The sequence below is a fragment of the Triticum aestivum genome, chromosome 5D, assembly GCF_018294505.1.
Source record: "Triticum aestivum cultivar Chinese Spring chromosome 5D, IWGSC CS RefSeq v2.1, whole genome shotgun sequence".
NCBI lineage: Eukaryota > Viridiplantae > Streptophyta > Magnoliopsida > Poales > Poaceae > Triticum > Triticum aestivum.
Window position 1 is genome coordinate 258,161,210 of NC_057808.1, and position 17,681 is coordinate 258,178,890.

A 17,681-nucleotide genomic window follows, 5' to 3' on the forward strand; every position below is an offset into this window, starting at 1 on the left:
TAGTCTCCCCAACACTCAACTCTCTCTCTCCCTCAGATTTGGCTATGGTGGAAAGATGATTTGAGGGGAAAGCAACTTGGGGAAGGCTAGAGATCAAGATTCTTGTGGAAGGATTGGAATATCTTGGTCTCAACACATGAGCAGGTGGTTCTCTCTCAGAAAATGAGTAGTGGAAGTGTAGGCACGTTCTGATGGCTCTCTCACAAATGGAGAAGGGGTGAAGGGGTATATATAGCCTCCACACAAATTCAACCGTTACACACATTTGACCCAACTCGGTCAGACGAATAGAAGAATTCGGTGAGACCGATTCAGTTCAAAATGTGAATGTTAGGAATCTCGGTGAGACCGACTGGAATAACTCGGTGGGACCGATGTGCTAGGGCTAGGGCAAAACCTCATCTCGGTGAGACCGATTGTTTGAACTCGGTGAGACCGATTTCAGCAAAGAGCAAATAGAGAGTTGGTCAAGCAAACTCGGTGGGATCGATTGCACATTTCCGTGAGACCAAAATAATTGCAACAGGCAACAGAGAGTTTGTAGGGCCATCTCGATGAGACCGAGATCGGTATCGATGTAAGCAAATTGCTAGGGTTTCTGACAATGGCTAGATCAAAAGATATGTTAACATTAATTATCAAAATCATCTAGGAAGCACTTGTGCTTTCACGAGGCCGAATAGATATACAGGGATCGAAGGTTGAAGGAGATTGGGATTGATCCCCGTTAGTATCTGCAGGATAAGTACATAGAGAGATAAATCTCTACCGGCCCAACCATCCAAACGTGACACACACGCACACATGCACGCCATACTACAAAGACACACACGGTTTATACATATATCGTGTATATACAGAAATTCACTGTTTAACATGGTCGTTACACAAGGGAGGACGTGAGATCTCACCACCAAATCTACGTGTGCCGAGTGATTTTTGCCTATTATCAAGTGTACACAGCGCTAGGTAAAGAAGGCAATTCCGGTAATAAAGATAAACTCCTTTCTAATCAATGCTCTAAAAGATACCGGCAGAACACAGCTCATGTCCATGATGAGATAAAGCTTCGTCATAGTAGACGTCATCTAGATCATGATTGAATCTCTCCCACTTGAAAAAAAGCAAGGTTTCATCGACAGTTGGTCTTTCGTTCAACCTACATTTTCCCCTTCCTCTTCCTTCCATTATAAGTTTGTTCACTGATCTTTCCTGAAACCGTATGAACGGTCTCATCTATTTGGTTTTTCCTCTCCTTGTTAGTCGAAGGCATGCAAGTAATGGATTATGGATGCATCTAGCTTGATAGTCGCATGTGTCTCTAATAGTTGTGCATATATAATACTCCCTCTGATCCTAAATATAAGTCTTTTTTAGAGATTTCAACAAGGAACTACGTACAAAGCAAAATGAGTGAATCTACACTCTAAAATATATCTATATACATCCGTATGTTGTGACCCATTTAAAACCTCTAAAAAAACTTATATTTAGGAACGGAGGAGGGAATAGGTTGATACTCTTGATTTAAGCCCGAGATCTCACCGATCAAGTATAACGTGAGGCACACTACATATAGAATAGGTTGATACTCTTGATTTAAGGCCGATATCTCACCGATCGGGTATGACATGAGGCGCACGCCGGAGTAGCAGGAGTCGAGTACGGTCGCGTGTGCCCGTCGGTGTGTTAATCAGACGCTAAATGGGTTTGTTAGCTGAAATCCAATAACGTTTATGGAGAACTAAACAACGACACTCGGCTAGGAATTTGTACTCCCGCTTTCCTTTCAGTACTATACTCTCAAATGGTAGAATAGTATAACAGGTATCCTAGGATGCGGTAGGGTGTGAAAGTGGTGGGAGTTGGATGCCACTCAAAAGAAGAAGACAAGGAAATCAGTACAGGAGCAGACATGAAGAAGTGTGTACAGATTCTCTGTCATCATTGAGTTAACTAGTTGATGGAAGCTTGGCTTGCACTAGATCGATATTTTTATTGCCACTCATGTCTGATTTGCTAGCTATAGCCACCAAGCAGAGATTCGTATCATGCAATTATACTGTATTTAACTAGAAAAAGGAGATATTTGGAGTACGGTAGAGTCAACGGCGTCATAATAATAATCAAAGCCAGTTGTTGATTAAATAATAGTCCCACTGATTCATCAACTTTAACACTACAAATTAAAGAGCGAGGTGGCGAGGACGCTGAGCAGCTAGGAGGAGGCGATGAGCAAGGTGGAGATGGGCGAGGAGGAACAAGACGGTACAGCAGTACACGACCCAGAGAAGAAGATGAACAAGGCGTCATCTGCGAGCACTGTACCGCCGTCGTCGTCGTCGTCGTTAAGGGAGGCGCTCTCCTCAACCTCCTCGTCGTCCCTGAGAGAGCAACATCACGATGAGGAGGTCGAGCTGAAATGGGCGGCCATCGAGCGGCTGCCCACCTGGGACAGACTCCACACCTCGCTCCCTCTCCATGCCAACGCCATTCATCCGTTGGAGCCGGTGGACGTGCGCCGGCTGGGGGCGGCGGACCGGCGGGAGCTGGTGCACACCCTCATCACCGACATCCACGAGGACAACCTCCGCCTGCTCCGGCACCAGCGCCGCAGGATGGACAGGGTCGGCGTGCGGCAGCCCACGGTGGAGGTCCGATGGCGGAACCTACACGTCGACGCCGAGTGCCAGGTCGTCGATGGCAAGCCGCTCCCCACGCTCCTCAATTCCGCCATCTCCACGTTCTCGGTAATCCATTCGTTGAACTTGCTGCTCTTCTCTTCACTTCTCTACTACCAGAGGTTTTGGCCATCGAATAGTAAGATTTTTTTTTACCAATTCGTGCTTACCGTGGATGCTGCCAAATACCATCCAAGTACCGCTTGAAATACGATATTTCAAATGAATTTTAAATTCAAAATTGTGTACTACCTCGGTCTGGGCTAAGTCCTGCTGACCAAAACTTTAATAACAAGACGAGAGGACGAGCTAGTTTAGCGCTAATTAATACAGTTGCATGCAGCAAGAAACCTGCACGCCGCTGCATGCATCCTCCCTCCTTCCTCCATTTATTTTATTTGCAAAGCAGTACTACTCCCTCCGGTCACAGTCGTCACAGACAGTTTAGAAGGCGCACTATACTTCTTTAATTAATTTTCTTGCACGCGGACCGAACCTCGCTGAGTTGCTAGCCGGCCTACAAATCCCAGAACGGAGATAGTACCATAGTCCATATAATAATAGATAGGTACTTCAAGGAAAATATTATTTGGCTCTCCGGTGTATACGCACCTGGTATGAGGAAAAAATATAAAAAGAATTCTGAAACTTTTTTATAAACAAACTTGACCTTCTGTTGTACTCGTAAAAGGTTTCGCAAGGGGAAAACTTCCATTGACTTCAGGGAAAAAATTCGAAGACAAAATGTGTAAGGAGTAACTTGTTATAGTGTTGATTTTTTTCACTCAAAATACCATAAAAAATTATTCCTTGGCAAAACTATTTATACGAGCACAACAAACAAAAGGCCAGCTTGCTTTAAAAAAAACTTTTCATTTCTGTTGTAATTACTAAATCTTTTTTCATATTAGGTGCATATACACCCGGGAGCCAAATGTGTTATTTCAGTATTATAGGCTTCCTTTGGTTCATATGGTAGGAAAATCATAGGAACATGAAAGTCATATGAAATGAGATAACATGTATCTCAAATTCTATGAATAGGAATAGAAAAGGAGACGTCCTTTGAATCACATTCTAGGAATTTTTTTCATTAAGTCTAGACTAATATTTATTTTTCAATGAAATGTGAAGGATAAGGGGAACTCCTACATAGGAATAGGATTACATTCCTACAAATCAAAGGACTCTAAAAAAAATTTCTTATAAAAATCCTATACTATGAAATTTTTACAAAATTTCCCCAAATCAAAAGAGGCCTAAATGCAAACTACTACCACTGACACTGATAGCTAACCTATTGCGGCCAGCGGTGAAGGTACAAGGAAAAAACCTCGTCGGGACAGCTTAAAGAGGGGCCAGTACTAGGCGTCAGCACGCCGGCCCAATGGTTCGGCCGGACGCTTGCAAGCCGTCTGATTCGTGCAACCCTGGCCGTCGGATTCTGTCTTCCCCAACTGTCTTGCGCGCATCATCCCTTCTCTCCCTCTTTTCGCGCACGCGCAACACGCAACTGCTCCCCGCCCTCCCGACGCCCCGGTCATCCTTTGTGGTCACCGCCCCGCCCCCACCACGCATGTCGCCACCCCTCGTCGTTGGTCGGAGTTCGCCGTCGCCGTGTCTCCACATTCTCTCCCCTATTGTCTTCCCCGCGTCCCATGTCCAGCGCCCCTGCACCTCTTCCGCCCTCCTGTATCTTGTGCATGCCTCTACTAAAGCGCCGGCCAACTCGCCGGTGACAGCCCGACGATTCCCCCACGGTCGCAGCTCTGAACTCGTTCGTGGTCACCTTTGTAGCATCTCGCGGGCACGGTTCCAGCACGCCACGGACACCGTGGTAGCATCTCACCCCACATGCAGAAAAAAAAAAACAGTCTCACCGCCGCCATCATCGTAGCTTGCCAAAACATCGTTGTAGCATCGACGGTGTCGCTCGCAACCAATAAGCAAGGGGAGCAAAACAAAGGTGATGATTCCAGCAATTGTGGAAGACGGTGGTAGCAAAACATTAGACTGCTTCCAGCAAAAATCAAAAACGGCGGTATCAATTTTCTGGCTGGTTCCAGCAAAATCAAAAGAAGGTGGTAGCAAAACATGTGGCTCCTTCCAGCAAAAAAAAACACCTCGTCAGCTCCCAGCAAAACAAAAAAATTGGGCACGTCAACGACGGGCTTACACCTACCTAAACCTTTATTATCAACCGTAGAGGATGGAGAAAGAAAGCAAAATTACATTCTGCCGTGGGACTATATTCTCCTGAATAGGTGGAACAACATGGAGCCTCAGTAACAGAGCCTAATTTGTTTTGGGTTATTCTTATAGCATCTTCAAAATACGGTGTATATTAGGAGATGTAAAAGTAAGTGCTGTATAATTTACATTATCAAAAAATGTTTTTTACATTTAAAAAAAAATCTCAACTCCAATAGATGAAGTATATTTGGTGATGTAAAACTCCTACTCCAACAGATGATATATAATTTGTGATGTAAAATGAACCTATTGTTGAGACTAAAGACCAATCAAATGATCGATGCTCGTGCGTCGCCGGCTACCGAGCAAATCGAGACCCCTAATGCTGCCGCTCCTCATCGCCTCCTCCTCTGCTGCACATTGCTAGTTGCCGTTGCTGCTTCTCCTATGCCCCAGCCACTCCTCCTCGCCTCCTCCGCGGACGCCGCCGGTGGCGGCACATATGACGCTTCTCCGACACCCCAGATCTCGTCGGTGTCGGCCTCTGGCGCCGCGAACATGGAGTCGAAGACCTCCTGGAGGCTGACGACATAACGGCTGATAGCATGCCTCACCTCCTGCACGGCTGGGTCGTGGCCCGGGACGGCGTCGAGGCGGAGTAGCACGTCCATGAGCGCCTCCGAGAAGCATGCGTGACCGCGGTCGTCGCTGCGGAACACCTCCTCGATCCTGGCCGCCACGCGTGTCCGGCAGCCTCCTCTGCTCCAACGCGGAGGATGGTCGGATTCGGGCAACAGGGATGGCCGGCGATGGACTGGAATGGGTAGGGGAGGGGCCGGAGCTGACGGGGGCGGCGCTAGAGCTGGCCGGAATCGGTTGGCGACGGAGACGGCGAAAAAGGGAGCGAGGTGTGGCCGAGGACGGGCGATGGGGTCGGGGATGGATGGACGGGCGGCGGCGGCGGTGTTTTCGGGCAAAAATCGCCGGCGGCAAAGGTAGACCGGAGTAGGTGGGTGGAGCTTTCAGATTTGAGGTTGACCGTTCGCGCATGACTGACCGTCTACATCACCACAAGCGTCTCTAAGTGTTGTACTCCCTTTGCAAAGAAATATAAGAGCGTTTAGATCATTAAAATAATGGTCTATACACTCGTATATTTATATTTGTTTATAGAGGGAGTATTTTACATCATTCGAAAGAGGTGATGCCAAATTTCCTGTCATAGTTGGAGCCGAGTTTCTAGGCCTTGGTTACAGCGATGGAACCATAGCCGAAGATCATCAGCAGCTGAGAACAGGGGCGGCGCCGCTCAACCCCAACGACCCAGAGGAGGGCCTCTAGCATATTTTTATTCTTAGGAACATATCGAACTTTCATCCCGCATAGCGCCCACAGCCAGCCGGCACGGCGGCCACCACAGGCCGTATGACGCCAGGCACCAGCCGGCGGGGCCCCGGGCGCGGTCTGCCTCTCCTCCGCAATCTCCTCGCCGGCGACGCGCTCAACAGGGCACCTTCGTGCTCCTCTCGGGCCCCACTGCGGTCGTCTCCTCCGTCCTCTCCCTCCCTCCCGACGTCGTGCGCGCCGCGCTCCAAGCCCTGGGTAACGCGAGGGACCAGAGCCAGCCGCTGCCATCCGACGGGCCTAATCTCCCGCGGCCAGAGCAAGCAAGAGACGTCAGGAGACCGGCATGGAGGCTTCGACGTCGTCAGCGGCGGCAGTGCCCGCCCCGGACGGCCTCTCGCGGGGCTCGACCGAGTAGGGAGGAGGGGGAAGTCAGTGGAGGATGTGGCGGAGGGGAAGACAGGCGTGCTCCAGGGGAGGTACCAGGCTACTACCAGCTGGGGCGGGTGCTGGGGCTCGTCGGCGGCCGCGCTTTTCGCCCGGATCTCCCGCGCCGGCCGCCTCCAGTTCGGGGCCTTCATCGGGCTCTGCGGCCTCACCCACCCGCTCGCCGCCTTCACCTACGAGCCCCACCCCTTCGTGCTCGTCCTGCTGCTCACCGTCGCCAAGTGCCTCACTGCCATCACGCTGCGCAGGCTCATCCTGAAGCAGCGCAGCTGCTCCGCGTCAAGGTCCGCGAGAGCCTGCTCTGGATCAAAGCCCGCGAGCTTGACATCATGAAGCAGCAGGAGGTGGCCAGCACTGATGGTACTGTGGTACTCAACTTATATTACTCAACACTAATACCTAGTAGTATGTTGGTATATACTCCCTCCTTTCCCAAAATAAATGACTCAAGTTTGTACTAACTTTATATTAAAATTAGCACAAAGTTGAGTCACTTATTTTGAGACGGAGGGAGTATTATATACCGAAGTACAATATACAATAGAAGTCAGTTGATCCCGGGGAGAAGCACATTAGCAAAGTAGGATAGCAAGGGAGGAGCACAGCAGCAGAAGATAACAGCAAGGGGAGGAGCACAGCAGCAGAAGATAACAGCAAGGGGAGGAGCACAACAGCAGAAGATAACAGCAAGGGGAGGAGCAGAACCAAAGGAGGAATGCTCCTGGCAACCGCTGGCGGCGGCGGTGGGTGGCAGCGGCAATGGGGGTCAATGGGTGGCATGCACAGTCAACAGGAAAATTAGGGGGTGTGGGGGGGGGGGGGGAGATAAAATGTGGCACATACTTGGGAAAATTGAATTTTTTCACTAAATCAGGCAATTATGTCACACACGTGAAATTAGGTGGTAAAAATGGAATTGACTCAAAACAGTAGAAAAGATGCAGTACTGGGAACACGAACCTTCAACGTGGGGTTGCGTAACCACTGCAGTACTAAGGTATGACGTTGGACAAGAGATGGTACAATATTTAGCCACACTTTGAACATTTAAATTCAAAATTTTCAAGAAATTCAGAAAAAAATTTGCTCGAAAGGCCCATTTACCGGGGTTAGCGAGAAACGCGGATTTGAATTTCTCGCTCGATACCAAAAACCTACCACTCGCCTCGCGACCTGCTCGCTCAAATGCCACCGTTGCCATCTGCAGCTGCTCACCACCATGCTCGGCTTCAACCGTAACCAAGAAAGGATCCACATCCTCAAAGATGTCACCGGCATCCTCAAACCTTCCAGGTGAGCTTCCTCCTGCTATATATCCATTTACTTGCTGATCAACCTTCCCCCTTTCCTTCCTTCCTCATCATCGGTATGCAAATGCAACATCAATCTGTGTGTACATGCAGGATGACCCTTCTCCTTGGACCCCCAGGCTGTGGCAAAACCACCCTTTTGCTAGCACTTGCTGGAAAGCTCAACAAAAGTCTCAAGGTATCCCCACTCTTTTTTCCATCGACACGTGTACCTTCCAATTCATATAATGGCCATATACTCCGCAGTTTAGCTTCCACTTATGAGCTCTATGTAGGTCTGGAATTGCACACAGAAAACAGAGAAAATACTGTATGCCGTGCATTTCAGTACTTTAACTCACATACTATGGATGTGTGGGTGCATAGGTAACAGGAGAAATTGACTACAATGGTGTCAAGCTGCAAGATTTTGTTCCAGAGAAGACATCAGCGTACATTGGTCAGTACGATCTTCATGTCCCTGAGATGACTGTCAGGGAGACACTCGACTTCTCTGCAAGATTCCAGGGTGTTGGCAGCAGAGCAGGTATTTTTTTTCTGGGACCTGGTTAACTAAAGGTTTTTAGGGACAGCAGGCAACTAACTAATCGAAGCAAATGTGCCAAAGTCATAAATACCTTGATTTTAGGAAATATTAATTACCCATTCTATCTACTAAACCAAGTGCTCTCAATTTCTTGTACAAAATAGAAATCATGAAGGAAGTCATTAGAAGGGAGAAGGAGGCTGGGATCATCCCTGACCCCAACATAGATACATACATGAAGGTAAATACTGACCTATTTTGCTATAATGTTGTAACATTTCTGAGTGTGCCCATTGGAACACCTTTCTCTGATAATATTGAATCAAACCTTAAAACAACATCTTTCTGCCAAGTGCCATCATGATTTTTCAGTGGGATTCTTTTCTATTGATTCTTAAAAAGAAAAGCAATCGTATCATGTTTGTACAGACAAGTTCAGTTTAGCTGCAACATTTACAATTGCTGCGCACTTTTTTACAGGCAATATCTGTGGATGGTTTAGAAAGAAGCATGCAAACAGACTACATTATGAAGGTAAACAATGTTCAAAGAAGAATTCATTGGTTCCAGCGCACAATGTTTTTCGTGTGCATAATGTATTCTTGGCTCACAGATAATGGGACTTGACATATGCGCTGATGTACTAGTAGGAGATGCCATGAGAAGAGGTATTTCAGGCGGTGAGAAGAAAAGACTAACGACAGGTGAATTTACAATACATATGACATTTTCAGGATGGTTTATTATCTCAACTATAATCTTGTAACTGATATTTTTTCAAGATAAATAAATTAATAACTGTGCAATTCATTGACTAAAATTCCTTAACTGCATATTGGAAGGTACACACCTTTTGTGGTGGCTAATTGATTTTGTCAATGCTTTCTGTACTTTATTATTACCATGAGTTGATATGAATTTCTCGCCACAATAAAGCTAAGAACAGGGGTATGGTAAACCATAAATTTCTGTTGTGATGAAAGCACATGAGCCTGAACGAATCAACTTAGCATGATTTATTTCTACTTTTTAGAATGTAGCTAGTAATGTGTTATATTCAGTTTATGTAATCCCAACCTCAGTTTTGGTCTATATAGGATAAATAATACTCCCTCTGTAAACTAATATAAGACCTTTTAGATCACTAAGGTATTATATTAGTTTACAGAGGGAGTATAAATTAATTCGATACTGGATGCTTAATTTCTTTTCACTTGTAAAAATTTCTTACAAGCAGGAGAGATGATAGTAGGACCATCAAAAGCGCTCTTCATGGATGAAATATCAACTGGGCTGGACAGTTCTACCACCTTCCAAATTGTTTCTTGTCTCCAACAGCTCGCTCATATATCAGAGTCTACCATACTGGTCTCACTCCTTCAACCAGCACCAGAGACTTACCAACTTTTTGATGATATTATCTTGATGGCTGAAGGACAAATCGTATACCATGGTCCTAAGAGCTGCATTATGAGTTTCTTTGAATCTTGTGGCTTTAAGTGCCCTGGAAGAAAAGGGGATGCTGACTTCCTTCAAGAGGTATTTAGCAAAATACTAATTTACAAATGTCAAAATAAGCATCAATAGCATCTCTGAGTTCATGTAAGCATGGTTCTCCCTGCTGTCTGACAAGCCATGGTGCTTATTTCGCAAGACTAAGGAAAGCAAATCCAATACACATGGAACCTGGACTTCACCTAAACGTTAAGGCATGCCCCGATTTGGGTGGCATGCCAGTGATAGACTTATTAGTTTAAAGAGTAGTTATGCTAACTCTGTAATAAGTTTGGCTGCATGCATCTATGATGCAGAGGCTTGAGGTAATAAAAGCTCCTGTTATCTAAATAAAATTAAGATATGCCCCACCAGAAATTCAAATTCCCGCTTCTCTAGTTCTTGTTTAATCTAGTCGGGTCTTTCTGTCAGTGCAGTCAAGCAGAATGCAAATCTGGCATCTTGAATTTCATTTGCCATATGCATATCATTTGTTGAATATATAATAACGGAACTGGACATTTTATGTGCCTAGAGTAATGCAAATAGCAATTCTCTTGTACAGACATGTTTCTGGTTTCAACATTTCTGCAAAGTGTAAGAGTTACACCTATAGTTTTGATGTGCATTCAATGAAAGTAACATTACGAATATGAAGTAATAGGGCATATATTACGATAACCTGAGTTTGCCATGCTTTTTTGTACTCTTGCTTACCATCATAAAGTAGTCCAGTCTTAACAATGTATGTATGCATAGGTCCTATCAAAAAAAGATCAACGGCAATACTGGAGCCGCACCGAAGAAGGATATAATTTTGTTACAGTTGACCAATTCTGTGATAAGTTCAAAGCATCTCAGAGTGGTCAGAATCTTGCTGGGGAGCTTTCAAAGCCGTATGACGAATCAAAAGGACATAAGAATGCACTGTCCTTCAGTATCTACTCGTTATCCAAGTGGGATCTCGTCAAGGCATGTTTTGCACGGGAGCTCCTTCTTATGAAAAGGAATGCCTTCATCTACATAACAAAAGCCATTCAGGTAGGCATGTTGAAGCTCTCTTTTTGGGAGAAAAAAAATGTGATTGATGCGTGGAGATTTTGTGCCTAATTTTACAGTGCTATCTCGAATGTCACGTGCTAGGTGTTTATGAGTGTAAAATGTGTTCTAGTCTCTAAATGCACAATCCTAGGTGTGCTCAATTGCGAAATATTGTAGAATTAGGACTATGTGCTTAACCCAGGGTTACATGGACTACACACTGAGAACATTGAACTCTCGGACCATATAGAAGTCTACAGCTGGAACTTGCCCAGGATGTCAGCATTTTATTCTGCATTCAGTTCCTACTCGGTGTGATTTGAGGACTTCAACTGCTTGTGTGCTTATATCATTACCTAAACTACAGCACCACAGCTGCAGTGTTTTTGGTTAAAGTATCTTTTACAGCTTTCATTTTTTTTAAGTAACTGGCAGGAGCTCTGCTGATGCATTATAGATTAGGAGTAGAAAGTTTGTACTGGTGCAATGGCACAAGAGAACCAAAAAGGATCAGTCGCTAAACAAGGACCAGCTTTAGTTATAAATAATATGGATGGAATTTACAGCTATGTCAGTTTGCACCTGGTTCAACATGACCACCATTTTCTCAACATGTTTCATATTTTCGCTGCAGCTTGGACTAATTGCTGCTATTACTGGGACAGTATTTCTGCGCACCCATATGGGTGTTGACAGAATTCATGCTAACTATTATATGAGTTCACTCTTCTATGCGCTTCTGCTGCTGATGGTGAATGGTTTCCCTGAGCTGGCCATGGCAATTAACAGACTGCCAGTCTTCTACAAACAGAGAGACTACTACTTCTATCCTGCATGGGCTTATGCAATACCATCTTTTATCCTAAAGATTCCAGTCTCTTTAGTTGAGTCAGTAGCTTGGACATCAATATCCTACTACCTGATTGGCTATACCCCAGAAGCATCTAGGTAAAATTGCAATGCTGTTGGCACTAATTCAACTACATCAACATTTTCTGTAATTCAGTATCACCATTCACCCATTCTGAGTCATTCAAATGTTGAGTATAATCACCCAAGTGAAGAGTACAAGTAAAACATTGTTTATACTGGTTTTGCACTGATCTGGTGTACCGAAGTCAAACATCAAATTCGCTTATCTAACACCATATTTACTTCTCTTTCATTGTTTCCGCAAAGCCTAGGTTTTTAGATGCAGCCTTTTGTGTTAACATGCATTATTCTTGTGTTTAGGTTTTTTTCTCAGCTCCTCATCCTCTTCCTCATCCACACAGTAACATTATCAAAGTTCCGGTGTGTTGCCTCATACTGTCAAACGATGGTGGTTGCTTCAATCTGTGGCACATTGACATTTCTAGTCATGCTTCTATTTGGAGGTTTCATAATTCCTCGTGGTAAGACACTCACTTATTTCATAGACTTTGTGTTGCTAACAAGTGACGAGTCATAATTTATTGCAAATGTAGGTCGTGCTCAACTATTAAAAAGCACCACTAACATTTTCAGTGTCATATTGCTACAGCACTTTTGCCTAATTGGCTAAAATGGGGGTTTTGGCTATCTCCATTGTCTTACGGTGAGATAGGCTTAACTGGAAATGAGTTTTTGGCACCAAGATGGTTAGAGGTACACTTTGGCATACGAAGTATGACTTAATTGTAAAAGCATGTAATCCTAAAGGATACTGAAATTTCTGTGTTTATAGATCACGTTATCTGGTGCAACACTTGGAAAGAGGATACTAATGGATCAAGCGCTAGACTTCTCCAGCTACTTCTACTGGATCTCAGTTGGAGCATTGATTGGGTTTACTTTGTTGTTCAATGTAGGCTTTGCCATCGGCTTGACCATTAAAAATAGTAAGTGCGACATGGCTGAAATTGCATTAAGCTAATTGGCTAAGTAACTTAAAACACTTTACTTTCTTTCTAACAGTATCACATGAATTGTGAACTCAATCAAGCATATGCTGGAGAAAAAGTACTTCCATTCAGAAAAAACATCCTGTTTGCTCTTGTTAGAAATGCCATCTGCTCTAATGTCCTTTGAACCTCTCAGTTCCAGGATCTTCTCGTGCTATTATCTCTCGCAATAAGCTTGCCACATTTGGTGAAAGAAACCAAGATAAGGATACGGAAAATGGGATGCCTAAGTTACAAGCAGAAACCGCTTTGACACCTAATAGGACTGGTTAGTTGAATTCTACATGATGCAACTAAACACAACTAATACTGTCGATGGAATACAATCAAGATTTAACTTATAATGTGCAGGGAGGATGGTATTGCCATTCACACCCCTTACAATATCATTCCAAGACGTCAACTACTATGTAGACACCCCCGCGGTAATGCTCATGTAGCTTGAACATCTATGAACACATGATCTGAGAGCTTAAAGCCATAGCAAGGGCTGGTAATTAATATCTAAGTATTTCCTCGTTGCAGGAAATGAGGAAGCATGGTTATATGGAAAGAAAACTACAACTACTGCACAATATCACAGGAGCATTTCAGCCAGGGGTTCTCTCAGCCCTTATGGGGGTTACTGGAGCGGGAAAAACAACACTCCTTGATGTTCTTGCTGGAAGGAAAACGGGTGGTGTTATTGAAGGGGATATAAGAATAGGAGGTTATCCTAAGATCCAGCAAACTTTTGCTAGGATATCAGGCTACTGTGAACAGACTGACGTTCATTCCCCACAAATCACAGTGGGTGAATCAGTTGCATATTCAGCCTGGTTGCGCCTTCCACCAGAAATTGATTCAAAAGCAAGAAATGTGAGCTATATTTGTTTCTGTAACGGAACAAGAGCTACAAATACGCAAACATATACTTCCTCCGTCCCAAAGTAAGTCACTCAACTTTGTACTAACTTGTACTAAAGTTAATCACTGGTACAAGTTAGTACAAAGTTGAGTCACTTATTTTGGGGCGGAGGGAGTATGAAAATATATTATAAGTGTAGGGTACAGGGTGGCATACTTGTATCCAAGCCTCCTACGTGCTAGGAACAGTTGAAATGAAACTGTGAGCTCACCTGTGTTCCTTTCCCTTGCAGGAATTTGTAAATGAAGTTCTTGAAACAATTGAGTTAGATGAAATTAGAGATTCTTTGGTTGGAATACCAGGGGTAAATGGACTATCGACAGAGCAACGGAAACGGCTCACTATTGCAGTCGAGCTTGTGTCTAACCCTTCAATCATATTCATGGATGAGCCAACATCAGGCTTGGATGCAAGGGCAGCTGCTATTGTCATGCGTGCAGTCAAGAACGTTGCAGATACAGGTCGAACAGTTGTGTGCACCATTCACCAACCAAGTATCGATATATTTGAGGCATTTGATGAGGTAATTACTTTACATATATATACTTCTGACCTTGTTCAAAATTCTCTTTCTAGGCGCCAAGACATGAACGTATTAAATAATGATTTCCAAGGCGTAAAAGAATCTAATATAGATTATAAGTTGATTATATTGAAGAAGTAACATGAATTACCAAGTATTGCTACCTCAGCTTGAAATTATAAAGCCAAGATCTGACATTAACCATCAGACATGGAATGAATTGCATGCTACCTCAGAAAGAACCCTTGACACTTTATCTACCGGAATTGAAATCAAGCCACACTAACAGGCTACTTAAAGGACCCAAATTAAGTCCAAGACAGAGTCTACCTCTTCTAAGTTTTCGAGAAGCTAACAATAATTTTCTGACTTTTGAAAATAATCACACTGAACTCTGTTGTATTATTAACAAGCATTCTGTTCAAAAGAGCTGACACGTTCGTTTATGGGGTAGAAATTCCCAGATTAATTGAAGAAAAGAGAAGAATATATGTCTCCTGGTTGGGTTTCTGACACGGAACTCGGTTGTATTATTAACACTTATCTTGGTTGGGTTTAACAGTACCGCTTAAGTAGATGTATATGATAACAGCTGCATACGTTCTCATTATAAGTATTGAAGTTCTGTATCAAAAGTAATTCTACTTTTAAATATATACATGTGTATTTTCTAATGTATAATTGTCGGGCAATTCAACCAAAGCCTAAACCTTAGTTCCTTTGATTTTCTGTACATTGTTATCATAAATTTCTTAACCAGAATAAGTCATATAAAGTGGAGTACCATTTCACTAATTAGCTCGTAATATATATGTAGTTGATGCTGATGAAAAGGGGTGGCGAGTTGATCTATGCTGGGCCAGTTGGACACCATTCATGTGAGGTCATCCAATATTTCCAGGTAATTAGTGATTTCAACTCGTCCTTGCACAAAAAGACTAAGTAAATGTGCATATGATTTACATCACCCATTTGTATATGATATAAGTCAGTTTAAACCTGTTGTTTACAGTAAACAAACCTAACAATATTTTGTTTTCATCCTTTTCTTTATTTTAAGGAGATATACTTTTTTTAACTGAAAAATCAAGAAGTTACTTATATTTCTGAATCCATTATCTAGTCCTCATGATTTGCATTCTACGTAGCACTTGGAGGGGTGAACAATATTAATCATAGTTGCACTACTATATTTTGATTAGAGGAGGCTATACTCAATTCACCACCAAGTCCACCACCTGAATTTTCTCCCCAGTTGCTGTGATATACTAACTGATGATATTTGTTCTTTATTCTTCTAGGCAATACCTGGGGTTCCCAGGATCAAGGACAACTACAACCCATCAACATGGATGCTAGAAGTTACTTCCACATCTATGGAAGTTCAATTGGGAGCAGATTTTGCACAATTGTACAGGGAATCATCAATGTGCAAGTAAGTTTCAAAGAACCAGCTCAGTCAGCAATAGTACTAACCCGATCGATTATGCAAAGAAAAGTTTCATGTCAAACAGAACGTAGTGCTTCCAGCCTTCCATAGTACTTGAGAAAAACAAAAATACGCATGTGGGTCCCAAAGTTTGATCAGAACAGAATATAAGCACGGATAACCATGCCATGCGTAACATAATATTTGTGCTAACCAGTATGTAAATTTGGTGATCAAAGGGACAAGGACATGGTGGTAAAGCGGTTAAGCGTACCAGTTCCAGGTACGACCGACCTCCATTTTGCGACACGGTTTCCACAGAAGTTTCGGGAGCAATTCAAAGCTTGCCTCTGGAAGCAGTGTTTGTCGTATTGGAGAACCCCTTCCTACAACCTGGTGCGATTTGTGTTCATAACATTATCCTGCATTTTCTTTGGTGCACTGTTCTGGCAGCAAGGCAACATCAACCACATGTATGTAAACCATCTCTTGATTATGTATCTTAGTTAACTCATGCAAATATGGGAGAAGCATATGACTGAAGTTGCTTGTTTTGTTTGAGGGTAGAAACGACCAGCAAAGTCTCTTCACCATATTGGGGTGCATGTATGGAATCACTCTGTTCGCTGGCATCAACAACTGTCAATCGGTGATGCCATTTATCTCCATGGAACGCTCTGTCGTTTACAGGGAGAGATTTGCAGGGATGTACTCTCCTTGGGCCTACTCTTTTGCACAGGTCCTGTTAATCACATTAAGTTTTTTCAGATGGATTATATCACTACTACATGCAGACGTTGACTTATCTTTTTTCTGGAGATAGGTTGCCATGGAGATACCTTATGTGCTGATGCAGGTGGTGCTGTTCATGTTGATAGCATATCCGATGATAGGGTATGCGTGGACAGCAGCGAAGTTCTTTTGGTTTATGTACACCATGTTTTGCACACTGCTCTGCTTCGTCTACATGGGAATGGTGGTGGTGTCGTTCACCCCCAACATCCAATTTGCATCCGTACTTTCATCTATGTTCTACACCCTACAAAACCTCATGTCTGGCTTCATCGTGCCTGCGCCTGTAAGTGAACCCATCTAAACTCTAGTATACATACCATTACAATTAGAGATAAAAATGATGGTGCTTAAAAAGACTTCATAAACATATGGCAGCAAATACCGAGATGGTGGATATGGTTCTACTACGTCTCCCCGATGTCGTGGGCGCTAAGGGTCTTATTCACCACGCAGTTTGGGGATTACGACGACAGGATGATTGATGTATTTGGAGAGACCAAATCGGTCCCAGCATTCATGAAGGACTACTTTGGTTTTCGGCGTGATCTGCTGCCGCTGGCGGCTGTTATTCTGGCGGCATTCCCCATCCTTCTTGCCGTTCTCTTCGGTTACAACATCTCAAAGCTCAATTTCCAAAGGCGATAGACACACATGTATTCATCAAAGTAGTAAAACAGTAGCACGGTATAGAAAGATATTGCTTGCGCGCGCGCCCACACACACGTATCTCTGCGTACTATAAAGTTTAAAGCCTGAGTTTGCTTACCAACAAGAAAATGCCAGTGTATGTATTTTTGTGTCAGTGACACATAGTGCAACAGAATTCCAGTGGTAGTGAGAATATTGTCGTTGACAGAGGCTCTTTGGCACTTTCACGTTAGCATGTCTTGTTTGTTATTACTGTATAAATAAATTCGTAATTACAGAGGCTCTTAGGCACTTTCACGGTCTTGTAGTAATGAAAAACCACAGCGCGCAACCCAGACAGTTTTCATTAACAGAATAGAAATGGTACCAGCTACTTACTCCGCAAAGGTTTTTACTGAACCTATTATCAACCATACAGTTT

General features: G+C 43.7%; 1 protein-coding gene across 3 annotated transcripts; it reads left to right on the plus strand.

Annotated features, from left to right (window-relative positions):
- Window positions 1–2,206: 2,206 nt before the first annotated feature.
- On the plus strand, window positions 2,207–17,465 carry LOC123120601 (ABC transporter G family member 41). Of its 3 annotated transcripts, XM_044540607.1 has the most exons (24): window positions 5,913–6,949; window positions 7,596–7,662; window positions 7,873–7,958; window positions 8,069–8,153; window positions 8,342–8,501; window positions 8,666–8,742; window positions 8,982–9,035; window positions 9,115–9,205; window positions 9,739–10,040; window positions 10,755–11,036; window positions 11,671–11,984; window positions 12,270–12,430; window positions 12,559–12,662; window positions 12,742–12,895; window positions 13,095–13,226; window positions 13,310–13,383; window positions 13,484–13,816; window positions 14,098–14,388; window positions 15,206–15,289; window positions 15,690–15,823; window positions 16,057–16,290; window positions 16,385–16,556; window positions 16,641–16,895; window positions 16,988–17,465. In XM_044540607.1, exons 1-24 carry the CDS (start codon window positions 6,300–6,302, stop codon window positions 17,255–17,257), a joined length of 4,566 nt encoding a protein of 1,521 aa, XP_044396542.1. In that variant the 5' UTR covers window positions 5,913–6,299; the 3' UTR covers window positions 17,258–17,465. The 3 variants fall into 3 exon arrangements, with proteins under 3 accessions (XP_044396540.1, XP_044396542.1, XP_044396541.1); XM_044540605.1 differs by lacking the exons at window positions 5,913–6,949; window positions 7,596–7,662 and adding an exon at window positions 2,207–2,750; XM_044540606.1 differs by lacking the exon at window positions 7,596–7,662 and having other exon boundaries at window positions 6,738–7,025.
- The last annotated feature ends 216 nt before the right edge of the window (window positions 17,466–17,681 follow it).

Coding starts and splice junctions, on each gene's coding strand:
- LOC123120601 (XM_044540607.1), top strand. CDS start 6,300: ATGACGCCAGGCACCAGCCGGCGGGGCCCCGGGCGCGGTCTGCCTCTC. Junction 8,743..8,981: donor ACATAGATACATACATGAAG/GTAAATACTGAC, acceptor ACTTTTTTACAG/GCAATATCTGTGGATGGTTT. Junction 9,036..9,114: donor AAACAGACTACATTATGAAG/GTAAACAATGTT, acceptor CTTGGCTCACAG/ATAATGGGACTTGACATATG.